The 17105-nt window shown below is 41.9% G+C and overlaps 1 protein-coding gene across 2 annotated transcripts; it reads right to left on the minus strand.

Moving 5' to 3' along the window:
• Positions 1-462: 462 nt before the first annotated feature.
• On the minus strand, positions 463-10781 carry Tsn (translin). 2 transcript variants are annotated; one of them, XM_052200421.1, is made up of 6 exons: positions 10477-10771; positions 9075-9168; positions 8080-8176; positions 5687-5802; positions 5166-5245; positions 463-2904 (listed from the first exon to the last, which is right to left on the minus strand). In XM_052200421.1, exons 1-6 carry the CDS (start codon positions 10540-10542, stop codon positions 2671-2673), a joined length of 687 nt encoding a protein of 228 aa, XP_052056381.1. In that variant the 5' UTR covers positions 10543-10771; the 3' UTR covers positions 463-2670. The 2 variants fall into 2 exon arrangements, with proteins under 2 accessions (XP_052056381.1, XP_052056382.1); XM_052200422.1 differs by lacking the exon at positions 5166-5245 and having other exon boundaries at positions 10477-10781.
• Positions 10782-17105: the final 6324 nt, after the last annotated feature.

Below are 17105 nucleotides of genomic sequence, written 5' to 3' on the forward strand. Positions count from 1 at the left end.
TGGCGTAAACCAGGTATTATGGGACACACAAACTGGGCACTCAGGCAGTAGGATCAGAAGTCCAAAATCACCCTCAGCTACACAGCAAACTGAGGGCCAGCCTGGGCTACAGGAGACCCTGTCTCTAAAAACGAATAATCCTGGGAGCTGTGTACCTCAGTGGTAGAATGCATGGTTAGCAAATGTGATGATCTGCATTTAATCCACAGGTCATCAAAAGGAATAATAAAACCAGAGGCAATATTTCTTAACATCTTCAATTCAAACACCTTTACTTTCCTTGTGGAGGTGGATCACACAGACATTATCTATACTTACATTAAGCTCTGGGAGTGGCTAGTCTTGGCGGCTGTCACCATTATACAACAGCCCAGGCTTACCACTCCAGGCTTCTTCAGCCTCCAAGGAACATGAACAATTGATTCTCCACAGAGAAGAAGAGTTCAAACAGCAGCACACTACTTTACAAAGAGACCAAAAACAGTTTTATTGCTTTACAAGCCAGTAACGAACACAACTAATTATCAACAAGACACGTCTAAACTCTCAAGTAGAATCACAACACTAGAACATACTCCTTCACTTTTAAGTGCAATCTGTTCATTGTATCTGAAACTGAATCTGAGAGTTGTGTGTGGTAGCACTGACCTAGAATCCCAGCTGCTTCACAGACTGAGGCGAAGAGAAGGGCTTAGCCCAGGAGGCTGAGACCAGCCTAGACGACAGTGCAGGCACATCACAACCTGTCTCTAAAGAGGAAAATAGGAAACTTTTGATAAGAGCTTTAATGATGTCTAGCAGAACCCACACTTAAGCAACAAAGCAAGAACCTGTGGAACCTCCTGTCTCTAACTGACCATGCAGCTGAAAAGCCTTCTACCTTCTCAGACACTTTCAAGAGCCTAAACCTGTACTCAGGAAATGGAAACAGAGATGCGAGTTCCAGGCCAGCCTGGACTATCAGCAAAACCCTGTCTCAAAGAGTAAACTAACAAAAATAGCCAAATACCGTATTCTAACCCTGCAAAAAGACCCATGAAGAAGGCTAGCCTACATGTCCAACAATATACAGCAATCACAGCTCATCCCTCAAGATGGGAAATTAGAGCCAGCCTCCCGCCACCTCGCTGCACAATAAGGGGTTGAACCCAAGGCCTCAAACATGTGAGGAAAACAGTCACTGAAATGTGCCTCCAGCCTTTTTTGGTTTTTTGTTGTTTTGTTTTTGTCACAGGAGCTTACTCAATTAGCCAGGCTATCCCTGAAGCCTTGAATTTGTCCACCTCCCGCCTCAGCCTCCTGTGTACCTAGGTGCACAGGCCTGCACTGTCAGGCCCCACTTTCCAGTTAGTCTTTAACCATAGCCTGATATAAGCCATGTCATTATCCCACTGCACAAACATGAAGCCCAAACTGCCACCAAGCAAGAAAGGGTGACACCCCTGAATACTTCCTATTACACTAGTAATGCCAGCAGCTTCCTGTCAGAAGGTGCAAAAAACTACACTATTTTTGTTGGGTTTTTTTTTTTTTTTCAGTTTTTTGAAGTCCTAGGGATGGACCAGTGTCTCACACCTGCCAAGCAAGTCTATCACTAAAAGCTACATCACCAGCCTTGACTTTAATAATTTCAGTTCTTCCCCAAGAATGACCATGAGTTCTTATGCTATCTACAAAGGAGAGGGGATAGGGGAGCCCACAGAGTTCACATTACTACCCTAAGCTATACAATTTAAATGTACTGACAGGATCACAACCTGCAATTCTTATTCCAAAAATTACTGCCAATCACATGAATTTTTTAAAGCCAAATTTTACTTTCTTTTACAGCAAACAGCACTAATTTCTCTAAGAACGCACTCCTCAGTACAGATAACGAATGAATACATGAGGCCGGCTTTCTACGCCCACCAGTTCTAGCTGGCTGCTGTGAAAAGATCTCCTAGTTTGCAAACACAGCACACAGGTGTTAGCTCTAGACAGGTGAAAGGACTAACTGCTAGGGCAGACGGATGTCTGGTGAGGTGACGCCAGAAGACAGGTGCTCTAAGCCAACACATGACATCACCACACCACTTCACCAAGAGGATCTTTCTACCTTGAGCTTGCTGAGTTGAACTGTACAGTTTCATCTGCTCAATTTTGGTAGCAGGGAGAGAATCGGGCAAAAACTTCAACTAACGTACAGGCTTAGCATAGATGGGGAAAATAAAGTCCCCTGGCTGGTCAACCACTCTATTCTCACACTGTATCCAGGCTACAACTCGAAATGCAGGACTAATCTGGACCTAGAAAACATCATTGTTTACTTGTGGGAGAATCACAAACAAGACAACCTGTCAATCAGTACATCAACAGTCAGGTAAACAAGAAAGGACTTTTACCAAGGGATCAACATTCACACTGTTGACAAAATGGTAATACAACAACAGCACGGCAAGTGCACTGAAACCTCGACAAAAAAACCCATCCGTGGAAAGGTTTCTTTTTCTTTTCTTTTCTTTTTTTTTTTTTTTTAGATCCAAAAAGTATTTCAATTCTGATACACCACAGCTGGTTACGAAAATAAAGCGGTGTTTAGCAACTAGTGTGCTAACTACAGGACGAGGCACCGTGCTAGCTCTCCCTGGCAACTGCAGAGCCAGCAAGGCCAGCCGCAGGGAAAAGCTCCTATTTTTCACCACAAGCTGCCGCTGTCTCCTTATTGAAGCCTCGGATGGAAAGGTCATAGACCACCTCCTCTACTTTCTTCACATCGTACTTTAAGCCGTCGTAGCGCTTCCTTAGGGAGTCGTTTTTCAGATTGAGAAGGCGAAAACCTGAATCCAGCTCGTTGATGAAAGTAGAGATGTGAAGGGGCCGAGAGTAGTCTCCAGCAGTGACACTGTTGACGGACAGCCGCGACTGCACAAGGAGAAAGAAATCGGGTACGTTACGATGTGGTTTCTCCCTCAGCACCTTCTCACTAATCACAGCTAAAAGCTCAAATTTAAACACCTACACTGAACTGATGTTCTGTATTCAAGGTACTTACATGTAAGCACATTAAAATAGAAAGTTCTCTGAAACAAACGCAGCCAGAACTGAGGCAATGTCTGCTACAAGTGATGGATATAATTAGCATCTTCTAAAATCTAATACCTTCAGCTAGCTATTATGAAATAGAGTTATGTTAAATTAAGCAAATGTGATTTTTATACCTCAGCAGCTACTGTATAGAACAGAAAATATGTCATAGCAATCACAGTAACTGATATCTTTTCAAACATAGGCCACATGATTAGCTATCTAATAATACACTACCGAGAGTTCATTTGGCCACCTAGAATTAATAAGACACACAGGTAAGAAGTCAAAATTAACTCAGCTCAAACATTTTAAAGGCTAAATAGGATTTCAAGACCCAACTCACAAGATCTCCTTCCCCACGAAGTCCTGTCCATTGTGCCGGGCTTCCCCGCAGGACGTCCCGGCACACAGCATTCCCACTCCCCCCCAACACTAACTCCAGCCTGCCCACCAGCTGTCCCTAAGCTGTCTGAGTTGGTGATACAATGCTCCAGTGGGCTTCTGTATCTCCCTCTCCCTATTCCATGGTGGGAATGTCTCAAATTTTCCCTGACCTACACAGTTAAATTGTTCTCTAAAATTACTCTATGAATTAATATAGTTGTCAGAAATGAACGTCTTGACACTTCTAAAAGAAGGGGGTAGGTATTACAATCTTTAAATTAAAACTTGATACATTACAATACTTGGAAGATAGAGGCAGAAGAACCAAGAGTGCAAGGTCACCCTCAGCTATATAGCTGTATAGTGAATTCAAGGCCCATTTAGGGTTCAGGATATCGTCTCAGAAAAGAATACCCTTTAGGCCAGGAGGTGGTGCACACCTTTAATGCCAGCACCTGGGAGGCAGAGGCATGGAGATTTTGGTGAATCCACCAAGCAAAGTCCAGGACAGCCAGGGTTACAGAGAAACCCTGTCTCAAATAAACAAAAGGAGCCCACTAGTCAACACACACATCTGAACCGGCATTTTTCTGCCCTGCCCTGTTAACTATGACATATACAGTACAGTCAGATGTAAAGGTAACTTTTATTCACCTAATGTAATTATCATCTCTAAGGCTTTCTGCCTCAGTTTACTCACTAGGCCTAGTCCTGGAAGCTTCTAGCCTCCGTACAAGCTACAGTATCTAGGCCTAGAATATTTTCAGTCTCTGAGATGTACTACTGAATAAGCTCACTCTTCTTAGGTCTTTCTGGGCTCTGGTTGGGTGGTCAATACAGCTGTTCTGGTTCAAAACTCCTCTCCACACCGACTGATTCAACCTGGCTTCCCTCAGCTTCTGACTGGATTGCTCTGCTTGCCCTCATACTATTTGGCAATCTCTTCTAATCTTCTGGTCCCTTCACAGTCTCTGGCTCATTCTATCTTCACCTGTGTCTAGCTTGTTCTCTCTTCAACCTGTCTCTGTAAAACTCTCCTGGTAAGACTGCCCTTTCTTCTTTTCTCTCTCTGCACTGCTTTCTTGGGTAGACTCTCTTTCCTCTCTGTTCTCTTAAGAGGTCAGAGCCTATTCTGTCAAATCTGTCTCTGATTCGTCACTGTCTGACACTCAATTAGATCTCACTTTCTACAAAGTAACTTTATCTGCACTGTTTGGGGTTAAAGGTGAGTACTAAGAGTGTGTCTGTATTTCAGCCAGAATAGGCATGTTGTCAGATTAAAATCCCTCTATAGCTACAAGGCCTAAAAGAACCAAGACTTCTTCAGTTCAGGCAGTCAATTTAAGAACTAAAAATGAAACAGAAGCAGGAAATTCAAAACAGTGCGAGATATGGTGGCATGTATTTATAATCCCAAATTTGGGGAGATGCAGACAGGTGACTCAGAACCAACCAACAGGCAGTACCTCCTGCACCTACACATGAGCTCATTGTGGGGTTTGTCTTTATAAGCTGACCCTCAAAAATGTCCCAGGTCATTGCTTTCAGCTCCCAAGTCTGAGCTACAGGCCTGATCGATCAGTCTTGGGGTATGTGCTCAATAAACCAGCCCTGTTTAACGGAGACCGGAGTCTGAGGGGCTTGTGTGGTGATTCCTGAACCCCAATATGTACTTGTACACACAGGACTACTCCAACACACACATTTCTTACCAGTTCACTGGCAAGAATTAAAACTCCTGAGAGATAATCTTCCACATCCAGATGAAACCCTTTTTCCCGATCTGGTTCAACTAAAAATAAAAATAAAAAGTCAGAATAAAGGACAGTAATAATATGAAAGCAATTTAAGACAAAGAATAAATGTACACGTGCACAAATCTTTTCTAGCTTGTCACGGTGTTCCCACCCCTAACCACTCACAGATACTGTACACAGTCTCCACACTCACTGCCAGGCCTGACAACTCAGTTCAGTGCTGGGAACTGACTAACATGATGGAAGGGGAACCAACACCCAAGCTGTCCTGAGCTCACAGGAGCATTACATGACCCATGCACCCACAGAAATTATTAAATGTAATGATATTAAGTAGACGGTGCCTAAGGAAGAACACCCAGAGTTGTTCCTCTGACCAGACAGACAGACAGACACACACACACTCAGAAACAGTCTCCCCCCCATCAAAACCTAAGCTAATGTACATGTGCTACAGATCGCACTGAGACACTTACTGCCAAGAATCTCTGTGACAGCCTCTCGGGTCACCAGGGTCTCTGTTTCCAAATATACCACAAACGCCGCCAGGAAGACCAGGCGCTGAAGCACAAACCGCCAATGCTCATGAAACCTGCAGAAATGGCACAGCAAGTACAAGGCTAAGGACTGCCACAAGGACACATTCAATATGGCTCATCCCAACAGTTTACAAAGAGGGTTTCTCTACAAACAAAATCTTACGGGCAACCCCAATATATACTACAGACAGAAGCACCTCAGCACCCAAATATATTAAATGGATATGGCATGAACCCGACAAGTACAGAAGTGTAGTATTTACCTGTAAGTATAACCAAGGAGAAGCACAATCCATGTTTTAATAAAATGAAAATTAAAACTAAAGACTGTTTATCAGTTTGACTAAGGGTTTTCAATAGCCCTAAACACTATGAATGAGGACACAGACGACAGAGTCTTTAGCTCAGTACATACGAAGCCCTGGGTTCTACTCCACAAACTGCATAAACTAAGCTTGCTGGCATAAACATGTGTAATGCTAGCATTCAGGAGGTAGACAGGAGAGTGAGATGTTCAAGACAGCTGTGGTATGGCCCCCAAAGACGCGTGTCTGAATGCTTGTTGGCACAATGGGAATGGAAGTATTAGGAGGTAGCCTTGTTGGAGGAAGTGTGTCACTGTGGGGGCGGGCTTTGAGGAGTGGGTGTGTCACTGTGGGGGCGGGCTTTGAGGAGTAGGTATGGCCCTGTTGGAAGAAGTGTGTCACGGTGTGGGCGGGCTCTGAGGTCTCCTATGCTCAAGCTACTCCCAGTGTGGCACAGTCTCCTTCTGCTGCCTGTGGAACAAGATGTAGTACTCTCAATTCCTTTACCAGCACCAGGTCTGCCTCCAATCCACCATGTTTTCTGCCCTGATGAAAACATAAGTCAGCCCAAATTAAATGTTTTTCCTTCATGACCTGTCGTGGTCATGGTGCCTATTTACAGCAATGAAACACTACCTAAGACAACCATCATCCCTGAAATATATACCAAGTTTAAGGCCAGCCTGGGAGAAAAAAAGGGGAGGGGGAGAGAGACAGAAAGAGAAGAACAAAACTCAACTGCAAATGACAAAGGTAAATGCCCTCATGAAATTTGTAATCAGTGCTGGGAAAAATATTACTTTTTAAGATTTATTTATATATGTGTATAAGTACCAAATTTGCATCTACATGACAGAAGAGAGCATCAGAAACCATTATAGATGGTTGTGAGCTACCATGTGGTTACTGGGAACTGAACTTAAAACCTCTGGAAGAGCAACAACCAGTGCTTTTAAGCACTGAGCTATCTCTCCAGCCTGAAAAATAATTTTCCCCGGGCAGTGATGGCACATGCCTGTAATCCCAGCACTCTGGGAGGCAGAAGCAGGCGGATTTCTGAGTTTGAGGCCAGCCTGATCTACAGAGTGGGTTCCAGGACAGCCAGGGCTATACAGAGAAACTCTGTCTCAAAAAAACTAAATCCAAAAAAAAAAAAAAAACCAAAAATAATAATAATAATAATTTTCCCTAAACTGAAGACCAAAACAACTGTAACTGTTTATCAACTTCTATAACGTATTCCTATACCTAATCCTAAATCATTATCATACCACCAAAAAGGAGGCCATAATAAAAACTCCAGTAGCACATGTGTGGTGGCACACTTGAAATCCCAGCTCTTGGGAGGTCTCAAATCACTGCAGTCCAAAGGTATGAGAGCAGCTAGGCAACACAGCAAGACCAGTCTCATACAACCAAAATAAACAAACAGCCTACAAGCTTGACCAAATAAGTGGAAATTCCTCAGCTTTGAGTATTTGTGCCATGCCTCCTGATTTTCTTCTTTATTCAAGGGGTTGGGGGAGAGGGGGTCTTCTATTTTTTAAAACATAGTATCACTGGGCATGTCTTAATAGAAAGTGACTTATTAAGAGTTTGATAAAATTGGGTAAAAATCTTGAAAAGCAAAGCAAAGACCTTACTGTCCTGAAACCGAGTGCCCCGATAGACACCTTGAAATGGGGTCAAAACACATATGCATGCAATTAACAAAAAGAGAGGCCGTGATTTTGAAGAAGAATGGAGGGAGGATATGAAGGCTTGGAGGAATGAAAGGGAAGGGAGAAATGTTGAAATCAAATTACAATCTCAAAAAAAAAATAGTAATTTTTTAAAAAGTAATGGTTTCCTTAAAAACTGTCTGAAGTAAAAAGCAGCAAATATTGAAACACTAGTTTTCCTGCCACCATTATCAATGTGATTTTTTTTGTTGTTCCTTCTATAAAGACTTCTGCCTATTCAATACCTCTATTTCTCCTTTCTTTAAACAGAAATGTCATGTTATAAAAGAGCACTATTACAAACCTGTAATACTGCTCAGCAGGGAACTTGGTCTTCAGGGACGTTAGATGTGTTTTTACCGTACTGAAATGTTCTCGGGCTTTCGAGCACCTCTTTGGAACTGATCATAAAAGATAACAAAGTTTAATAATGAAAAACTTACCAAACTGCCAATACAACACTTGCTTAATCAATGGAGTCTATGTGAACTTAATCATCTTGAAATCAGAGACCATTATTCCTCAGCTACTTTTCCTGTAAGTCCTCAGATACCAAAAATCCGACTGTTTCTACCTCCCATGGTCAAAAAAAAAAAAAAAGAGCTTTACTATTCTCAGATTGATAAATTCTACTTCACTGCATAAATGACTAGCCTTGGAAATCTATAAGCTGTGTGTCAGAAAATAACTTCAGCTCTTAGCCATGCCAACTGCATCTTACAAAGGGATCCACATCTAACTTGACATATTAGAATCTCAACAAAGGACTGACTATAAACATGAATTTTAGAACATTTAATACTTGGAACATTTATTACCTACAAATGTATACTAAAGGCATTCAATCATTATAAGCATTCATTAAAAGAGAGACACACAGACTCACATGTGCCACCTGTAATGAAACTCATGGAAGTCTGAGGTTCAGGTAAGAGGAACACAACTAAACACCAGCCTAGACAAAAAAGCAAGACGCCTGTTCTCACACACACCACACCACTACCAGCACATGTGCACGCACACACACAAACACCAATAGAATATCACAGCAAAACAACATTTCTATTTAAACCACACTATACACACGTGGGAAACAAACAAAATATAAAGAATATCGTAAATCCTCAAAATGACCAAACCACTATTCTCCAATCTTCACTTACAATAGAAAAAAAAAAAAAAAGCATAACAGACATTCCTCACAATAAATGACAAAGGCGTACTCAGAATGTGACTTAGAGTGATACATTGGACAAAAAAAAAAAAAAAAAAATTCAAAAATCAAAGCAAAAAACTTACTGTCTTGAAACCCAGTGCCCTGATGGACCCCTTGAAGTAGGGTCAAAATCTCTCGAGCAGTTTGTTCTAAACTCTGTACAACTTTTCGTATTTCCTAGACAGAATTAAAAATAAAAATCAGATAAGGTCAGTGTAACCCTCAGCACACACTCCTACAAACATGCAACCACACCCTCACATTCAGTAACAACTCTCAGACTTCCACAAGAAGGAATTCTTCAGGTGTCAACCCAAACTCTTCCAGTAATTTCTTCTTGTCACAACTCAAGGAGCCTCATATTCTTCAGGTAGCCATGAAAGAAAAATAGCCACCTGCTCAAGAACCCAACTGAGACACTATAAAAATAAGTAATTGGCAATGTAAATGTTGTCTGTAGAACAAAAACTTTAAAATACAAGTGTTGATTGATTTCCTTTCATTCATTTTACACACATTCTCTGAGCACCTTTAGCGATGGGCATTATGCAAACATCAGAGAAGCAAGCAATCCCTTCTAGCAATTTAATAGATAGGACAGGTAAATTTTTTTTTAATTTCTCACGATTTTAGGAGCTAACAGAAAAACAGTCCTTTAAGATGTAAAGTCAAGATAAGGACTATAAATTTTGCACGCGTAATTTCAGCACTGAAAACGCTGAAGGCTACAGGTTCAAGTTCAAGGCTACCCAGGGATACACATCAAGATCCTGTCTCACGTACAAAAGGAAAACAGCCAGAGGGCAGAAAATACACAAATTCCAGCAAAAGCAGAAAATACAACCAAGAGTCCTCAGACAGGACAGTATTTGGAGCGCTAAACGAATAAAATTAAACTTGGCCGAGCAGTGGTGTTGCACGCCTTTAATCCCAGCACTTGGGAGGCATAGGCAGGCGGATTTCTGAATTGGAGGGTAGCCTGCCTGGTCTACAGAATGAGTTCCAGGACAGCCAGGGCTACACAGACAAACCATTCTCGGGGGGGAAAAAAAAGAAGAAGAAGTTAAATTTGAACACACACACACACAGTAGCAAGTGTAAATAAAAGGGGAACAGCGGGAAAAAAGACCTTGTGAGTCACAGTAGATTCTAGACTTTTTTTTAAAAAAAAATTCTACGGGGGGTGAGAAGCTACAGGAGACTTTTAGCTTAAAGACCTCGCGTGATTTAAAAAAAAAAAAAATACCAGCAGCCAATATAGAAAAGGTGTGCGTGTTAGCCACGGGCGTTAACCGAGCCTGAGACTGGGATGCTGAGATAGGAGAGATGATATTCAAAGAGCTGCTGAGAAGTCGAATTCGGAACCAAGAGGCAGCCTAACCTAAAGCCATCGGGCCCGAAAACGAAAGCCCGAGCTGGACCGGACCAATTGGCCCAGCCTAGCTAGGAAAAGAAAAAACGGAGATGGGGAGGAAGGGGGCTCGCCTCTCGGATGTCCTGCTCGGCAGCCAAAAAGCCCTGCAGCTCCACGAAGATCTCGCTCACAGACATGGCGTCGGCTGCCCTGACAATCAGTCAGCACCGGAGCACGGCTGAAGAAGTACGACCCACAGACACACAGCGGACTTGCTCGCAACGCCCGTCGCTGTCGCTACCGCCGTCCACCGGCTCTTGCGCTACGGCTGGCGCCAGGGTCTTCCCATGCCCGCGGCGCACTGGAGCCCGGGCTGCCCGCTGCAATGCCTGAGGCGCCGCGCGCACGGTCTCGCCTCGTGCTCCTGCCCCGAAGCCCGACAGCCTGGCATAGCACGGGGCCTCGCCTGCTGCCTGCACATAGGCATCTCCGGAAACAGCCCTACGCAGGGGCTTCAACGGCACGTGGCCACGGGCCGGCTGATTGGCAGCTCCGATTGAGGAGGCGGGGACTCACAGATAGGCATCTAGGAAAACAGCCTGGTGGGGTGTTGGGGGGGCTAGCGACACGTGGCTCATAGAGGGTGGAGCCAGTGAGTGGCGCGGTTTGCTTCTCCATATGCATGAATTCTCTGAATGTGAAAGAATGTCTAAAGAATGTAATCTGATAAATAAAAAATAAGAAAAGACTATAATCTAAATAAATATTAACGAATAAAAAATATTGTCTTCGGGGCTGGAGAGATGGCTCAGCGGTTAAGAGCACTGACTGCTGCTCTTCCAGATGTCCTGAGTTCAATTGCTGGCAACCACATGGTGGCTCACAATGAAATGTTTTCCTAGTTTCTGTAATGAAAACGAATGCCCTCTTCCAGTGTGTCTGAAGACAGCTATAGTGTACTCATACACATAAATAAATCTTTTAAAATATATAATATATTACTTCACACACACACACACAAAGCATGTTAGTGTAACCTTCAACCAAGGAATACACTTCAGCTGTGAAAGTGCTTCAGGACTTTGAAGTCCTTGTACATGATCTGCCTCACAACTATCCTATCCTCCCATTGAGTATCTTGAAAATCTGGTCTTGAGCAGTCTAGACGAGGCCAGAATTCACCTTGTAGTTCCTCCAGCTGCTTCTCCACCTGATCATGGAGTTCACTTACTCTCTGAAGGAGTATGGATGGAGTACTGCGAGTTAATTCTTTGAAAGAGTATCTTCTGTAGTGATGTGGAGGGCTCTTAACCATTGAAAGGGAGAAATTGACAAGTTTTAGCAGTTAAGGGTTTGTCACCAAGACTGACAGTCTGGTGGAAGGAAAGAACCAATTCCCACAAGTTGTCCCCTTCAAACACACGCGCACTTGCGCACACACACACCAAGTAAATAATTGTCTAACCTTTGGGGGGCACTCTCATATGCTCCCCAGTCCAGAAAATCTATTTTAACCTCAAAAGAACCATTCTTCTTTGAAGGAGCAGGAACTAGCCAAGACACCCACTTGTACAGGAATTGTTTTCGATTGTGTTCTGAACCCAGTTGCCTCGTAGCTTAGATAGTAAGGATGTTCTAAGTGCCCTTTACCTTTCTTTGGAAGCTCTCGCTGGCATTTAGATATCGTGCTGGAGCACGGGAGAAGGAAGGGCTTGTTCTTTTGATCTTAACGCTTCTCTATTCCAGCAGCCTATCTCTTGTTTTGTGTTCTTCTGTTTTGTTTTGGTAAAGAAAGTGTTAGATCTCAGAGACACATATCTCAGAACCTTTAGCTCTTCCAAGCACTTCTCACAAGCCCCCTACCCTAAATCTCTCCCACCCAGGGCCTGGGTTTCAGCTCCTCTTCCCCCGGTTTCCCCTGCCTATAAAACAGCCATGTGACTACGCACTCTCTTCATCTCCTGGTCCCTGCACCCCCTCTTCTGTTCCTCTCTCGCTCTCCCCACCTCTATCTCATTTCGTTCTCACCTTCATATATACAATAAACCCTTCTCAACCATACCTTGGAGCACTGACATCCTTACTTTTCATTCATTAGGATCTTAACCAGGCTGGTGTTTAGCTCATTACATAGCTAAGGTCGGCCATGAACCTCCCGATCTTCCTGCCTCCACTGCCCCAACGCTGAGATGGCAAGCATGGACACCAGGCTCAGCTTTAAGTCCTCACTTAACCAAATCCCCATGCCTGCCATCTTTTTCAAGTACCTTTCGAGAAAATTTCCAAAAACCCAAGTTTAGGATGTGGTAAACATGAGGACAGTGGCTCCAGCAGCAACGTTTGGGAAGAATGGCTTGTGGGGGGTAAAAGCATCCTACCATCCACTCTCTCATCGACTCTCAAAAGTTCTTCTCTGATTGACAAATAAGATGTAAAAATGAAAAGTTTATTTCAAAGATAACTCTTTATTCTTAACTTTTAAATTATACCTCTTTACTTACTGTGTGTGTGTGTGTGTGTGTGTGTGTGTGTGTGTGTGTGTGTGTGTGTGGTTTGTATGGACCTATGTGGAGATCAGAGGACAACAGAAATCAGCTTCCTGTTTCTACCATGTGAAACCTGGAGTTCACACTTGGGTCATCAGGCTTGGAGGCAAATGTCCTTAACTAATAAAATATTACCATTGCACTGTCTGGAAACTGAAGGAAAGAAAACAACTGACTTAGAAAATAAATTCCCAAGCCTGCTATAGTGGCACACATCTTTAGTCCCAGCACTCGGGAAGGCAGAAGCAGGCAGATCTCTGAGTTTGAGGCCATCCTGGTCTGCAAAATGAGTCTTTGACAACCAGGGCTGTTACACAAAAAAACCTATCTCAAAAAACAACAACAATAATAATAATGATGATAATAATAATGAGACTATGAAAGCCAGAAAAGCCTGGACAGATGTCAAGCAGACCCTAAGGGAACACAAATGCCAACCCTAACTGCTATATCCAGCAAATCTTTCAATTACTATAAATGGAGAAACCAAGCTTTTTCATGACAAAAACAAATTTACACAGTATCTTTCCACAAACCCAGCCCTTCAAAGGATAATGAATGGAAAACACCAACAAAGGGAGAGAAACTACACATAAGAAAAAGCAAGAGAGTAATCTCCTTTCACCAAACATAAAAGAAGATAACCACACAAACATAAAAATTACATTAAAAACAGCAGGAAGCAACAATCACTATTCCTTAATACCTCTTAACATCAATGGACTCAATTCCCCAATAAAAAGACATAGACTAACAGACTAGATTCGTAAACAAGACCCAACATTTAGCTGCATACAGGAAGCGGGTATCTCAATGTCAAAGACAAACATTACCTAAGAGTAAAAGGCGGGAAAACAGTTCTCCAAGCAAATGGTCCCAGGAAACAAGCTGGAGTAGCCATTCTAATATCAGTTAAAATAGACTTTCAACCAAAAGTCATCAAAATACACAAGGCCACTTTATACTCATCAAAGGAAATATCTACCAGGAAGAACTCTCAATTTTCAACATCTATGCCCCAAATACAAGGGCACCTGCTTTCGTAATGGAAACCTTACTAAAACTTATAGCATACATTACACCCCACACAATAATTGTGGGGGACTTAAACACCCCACTCTCTCCTGATGGACAGATCTGGGAAACTCAAACTAAACAGAGTCACAATGAAACTAACAGAAGTTTTGGGCCAAATGGACTTAATAGATATCTATAGAACATTTCATCCTAAATCAAAAGGATATACCTTCTTCTCAGCACTGCATGGTACCTTCTCCAAAATTGACCATATAATTGGTCACAAAACAGACCTCAACAGATATAAGATGATCGAACTAATTCCATGCCTCCTATCAGATCACTATGGAATAAGGGTCGACTTCAGTAGCAACAAAAACAACAAAAAGCCCACATACACATGGAATCTGAACAATTCTCTACTCAATGATATCTTGGTCAAGGAAGAAATAAGGAAAGAAATCAAAGACTTTTTAGAACTTAGTGAAAATGAAGGCACAACATACCCAAATTTATGGAACACAACGAAAGCAGTGCTAAGAGGAAAACTCATATGTCTGAGTGCCTCCAATAAAAAGAAGCTAGAGATACCATATGCTAGCAGCTTAACAGCACACCTGAAAGCTTTAGAACAGAAAGAAGCTAACACACCCAAGAGGAGTAGAAGGCAGGAAATCATCAAACTCAGGGCTGAAATCAACCAAGTAGAAACAACAAGAACTATACAAAGAATCAACCAAACCATTTTGAGAAAATCAACAAGATAGATAAACTTTCAGCCAGACTAACCAGAGGGCACAGAGACAGTATCCAAATTAACAAAATCAGAAATGAAAGGGTGATATAACAACAGAAGCTGAGGAAATCCAAACAATTATCATATGCTACTATAAAAGCCTATACTCAAGAAAACTGGAAAATCTGGATGAAATGGACAATTTCCTAGACAGATACCAATTACCAAAATTTAATCAGGATCAGATAAACCATCTAAATGGACCCATGACCCCTAAAGAAATAGAAGTGGTCATTGATAGTCTCCCAACCAAAAAAAGCACAGGACCAGATGGCTTTAGTGCAGAATTCTATCAGACATTCAAAGGAGACCTAATGCCAATACTCTTCAAACTATTCCACAAAATAGAAACAGAAGGAACATTACCCAACTCGTTCTATGAAGCCACAATTTCCCTGATACCAAAACCACACAAAGATCCAAAAAAAAAGAGAGAGAGAGAGAGAACCTTAGACCAATTTCCCATATGAATATCAATGAAAAATCCTCAATAAAATTCTTGCCAACTGAATCCAAGAACACATCAAAACAATCATTCACCACGATCAAGTAGGCTTCATCCCAGGGATGCAGGGATGGTTCAATATATGGAAATCCATCAATATAATCCACTACATAAACAAACTCAAAGAAAAAAAATCACATGGACATTTCATTAGATGCTGAAAAAGCATTTGATAAAAATTCAGCATCCATTCATGTTAAAAGTTTTGGAAAGCATTGAATCTGTAGATTCCTTTTGGCAAGACAGCCATTTTAACTATATTAATCCTGCCAATCCACGAGCATGGAAGATTTTTCCATTTTCTGAGGGCGTCTTCGATTTCCTTCTTCAGAGTCCTAAAGTTCTTGTCATATAGATCTTTCACTTGTTTGGTTAGAGTCACACCAAGATACTTTATACTGTTTGTGGCTATTGTGAAGGGGGTCATTTCAATAACTTCTTTCTCAGCCTGCTTATCCTTTGAGTATAGGAAGGCAACTGATTTGCTTGAGTTGATTTTATAACCAGCCACTTTGCTGAAGTTGTTTATCAGCTGTAGGAGTTCTCTGGTGGAGTTTTTTGGGTCACTTAAGTATACTATCAGATCATCTGCAAATAGTGATAGTTTGACTTCTTCCTTTCCAATTTGTATCCCTTTGACTTCCTTATGTTGTCTAATATTGCTCTAGCTAGGACTTAAAGAACTATATTGAAAAGATGGGGGGGGGGGGGGCAGCAGCCTTGTCTAGTCCCTGATTTTAGTGGGATTGCTTCAAGTTTCTCTCCATTTAGTTTGATGTTGGCTACCGGTTTGCTGTATATTGCTTTAACTATGTTTAGGTATGGGCCTTGAATTCCTGCTCTTTCCAAGACTTTCAGCATGAAAGGATGCTGAATTTTGTCAAATGCTTTTTCAGCATCTAATGAAATGATCGTGTTTTTTTTTTTTAATTTGAGTTAGTTTATATAGTGGATAGCATTGATGGATTTCCTTATATTGGACCATCCCTGCAACCCTGGGATGAAGCCTACTTGATCATGGTGGATGATCGTTTTTGATGTGTTCTTGGATTCGGTGGGCAAGAATTTTATTGAGTATTTTTGCATCGATATTCATAAGAGAATTGCCCTGAAATTCTCTTTCTTAGTTGTATCTTTGTGTGGTTTTGGTATCAGCGTAATTGTGGCTTCATAGAAGGAGTTGGGTAGTGTTCCTTCTGTTTCTATTTGGTGGAATAGTTTGAAGAGTATCGCTGTTAAGTCTTCTTTGAAGGTTTGATAGAATTCTGCACTAAAACCATCTGGTTCTGTGCTTTTTTTGGTCGGGAGGCTTTCTATGACCCCTTCTATTTCTTTAGGGGTTATGGGTCTGTTTAGATGATCTATTTGATCCTGATTTAATTTTGGTATCTGATATCTGTCTAAGAAATTGTCCATTTCCTCCAGATTCTGCAGGCTTTTGTAGTAGGATCTGATGATTTTTTGAATTTCTTCAGTTTCTGTTGTTATATCTCCCTTTTCATTTCTAATTTTGTTAATTTGGATACTGTCTGTGCCCTTTGGTTAGTCTGGCTAAGGGTTTATCTATCTTGTTGATTTTTTTCAAAGAACCAGCTTCTGGAGAACATCATACTAAGTGAGGTAACCCAGTCTCAAAAGATCAATCATGGTATGCACTCACTGATAAGTGGATATTATCCTAGAAACTTTGAATACCCAAGACATAATCCACATATTAAATGATGTCCAAGAAGAACGGAGGAGTGGCCCCTGGTTCTGGAAAGACTCAGTGAAGCAGTACAGGGCAATACCAGAAGTGGGAAGGGGTGGGTAGGAGAACAGGGGGAGGGAAGAGGGCTTATGGGACTTTCGGGGAGTGGGGAGCCACAAAATGGAAAATCATTTGAAATGTAAATA

Source organism: Apodemus sylvaticus, chromosome 12 (genome assembly GCF_947179515.1).
Source record: "Apodemus sylvaticus chromosome 12, mApoSyl1.1, whole genome shotgun sequence".
NCBI lineage: Eukaryota > Metazoa > Chordata > Mammalia > Rodentia > Muridae > Apodemus > Apodemus sylvaticus.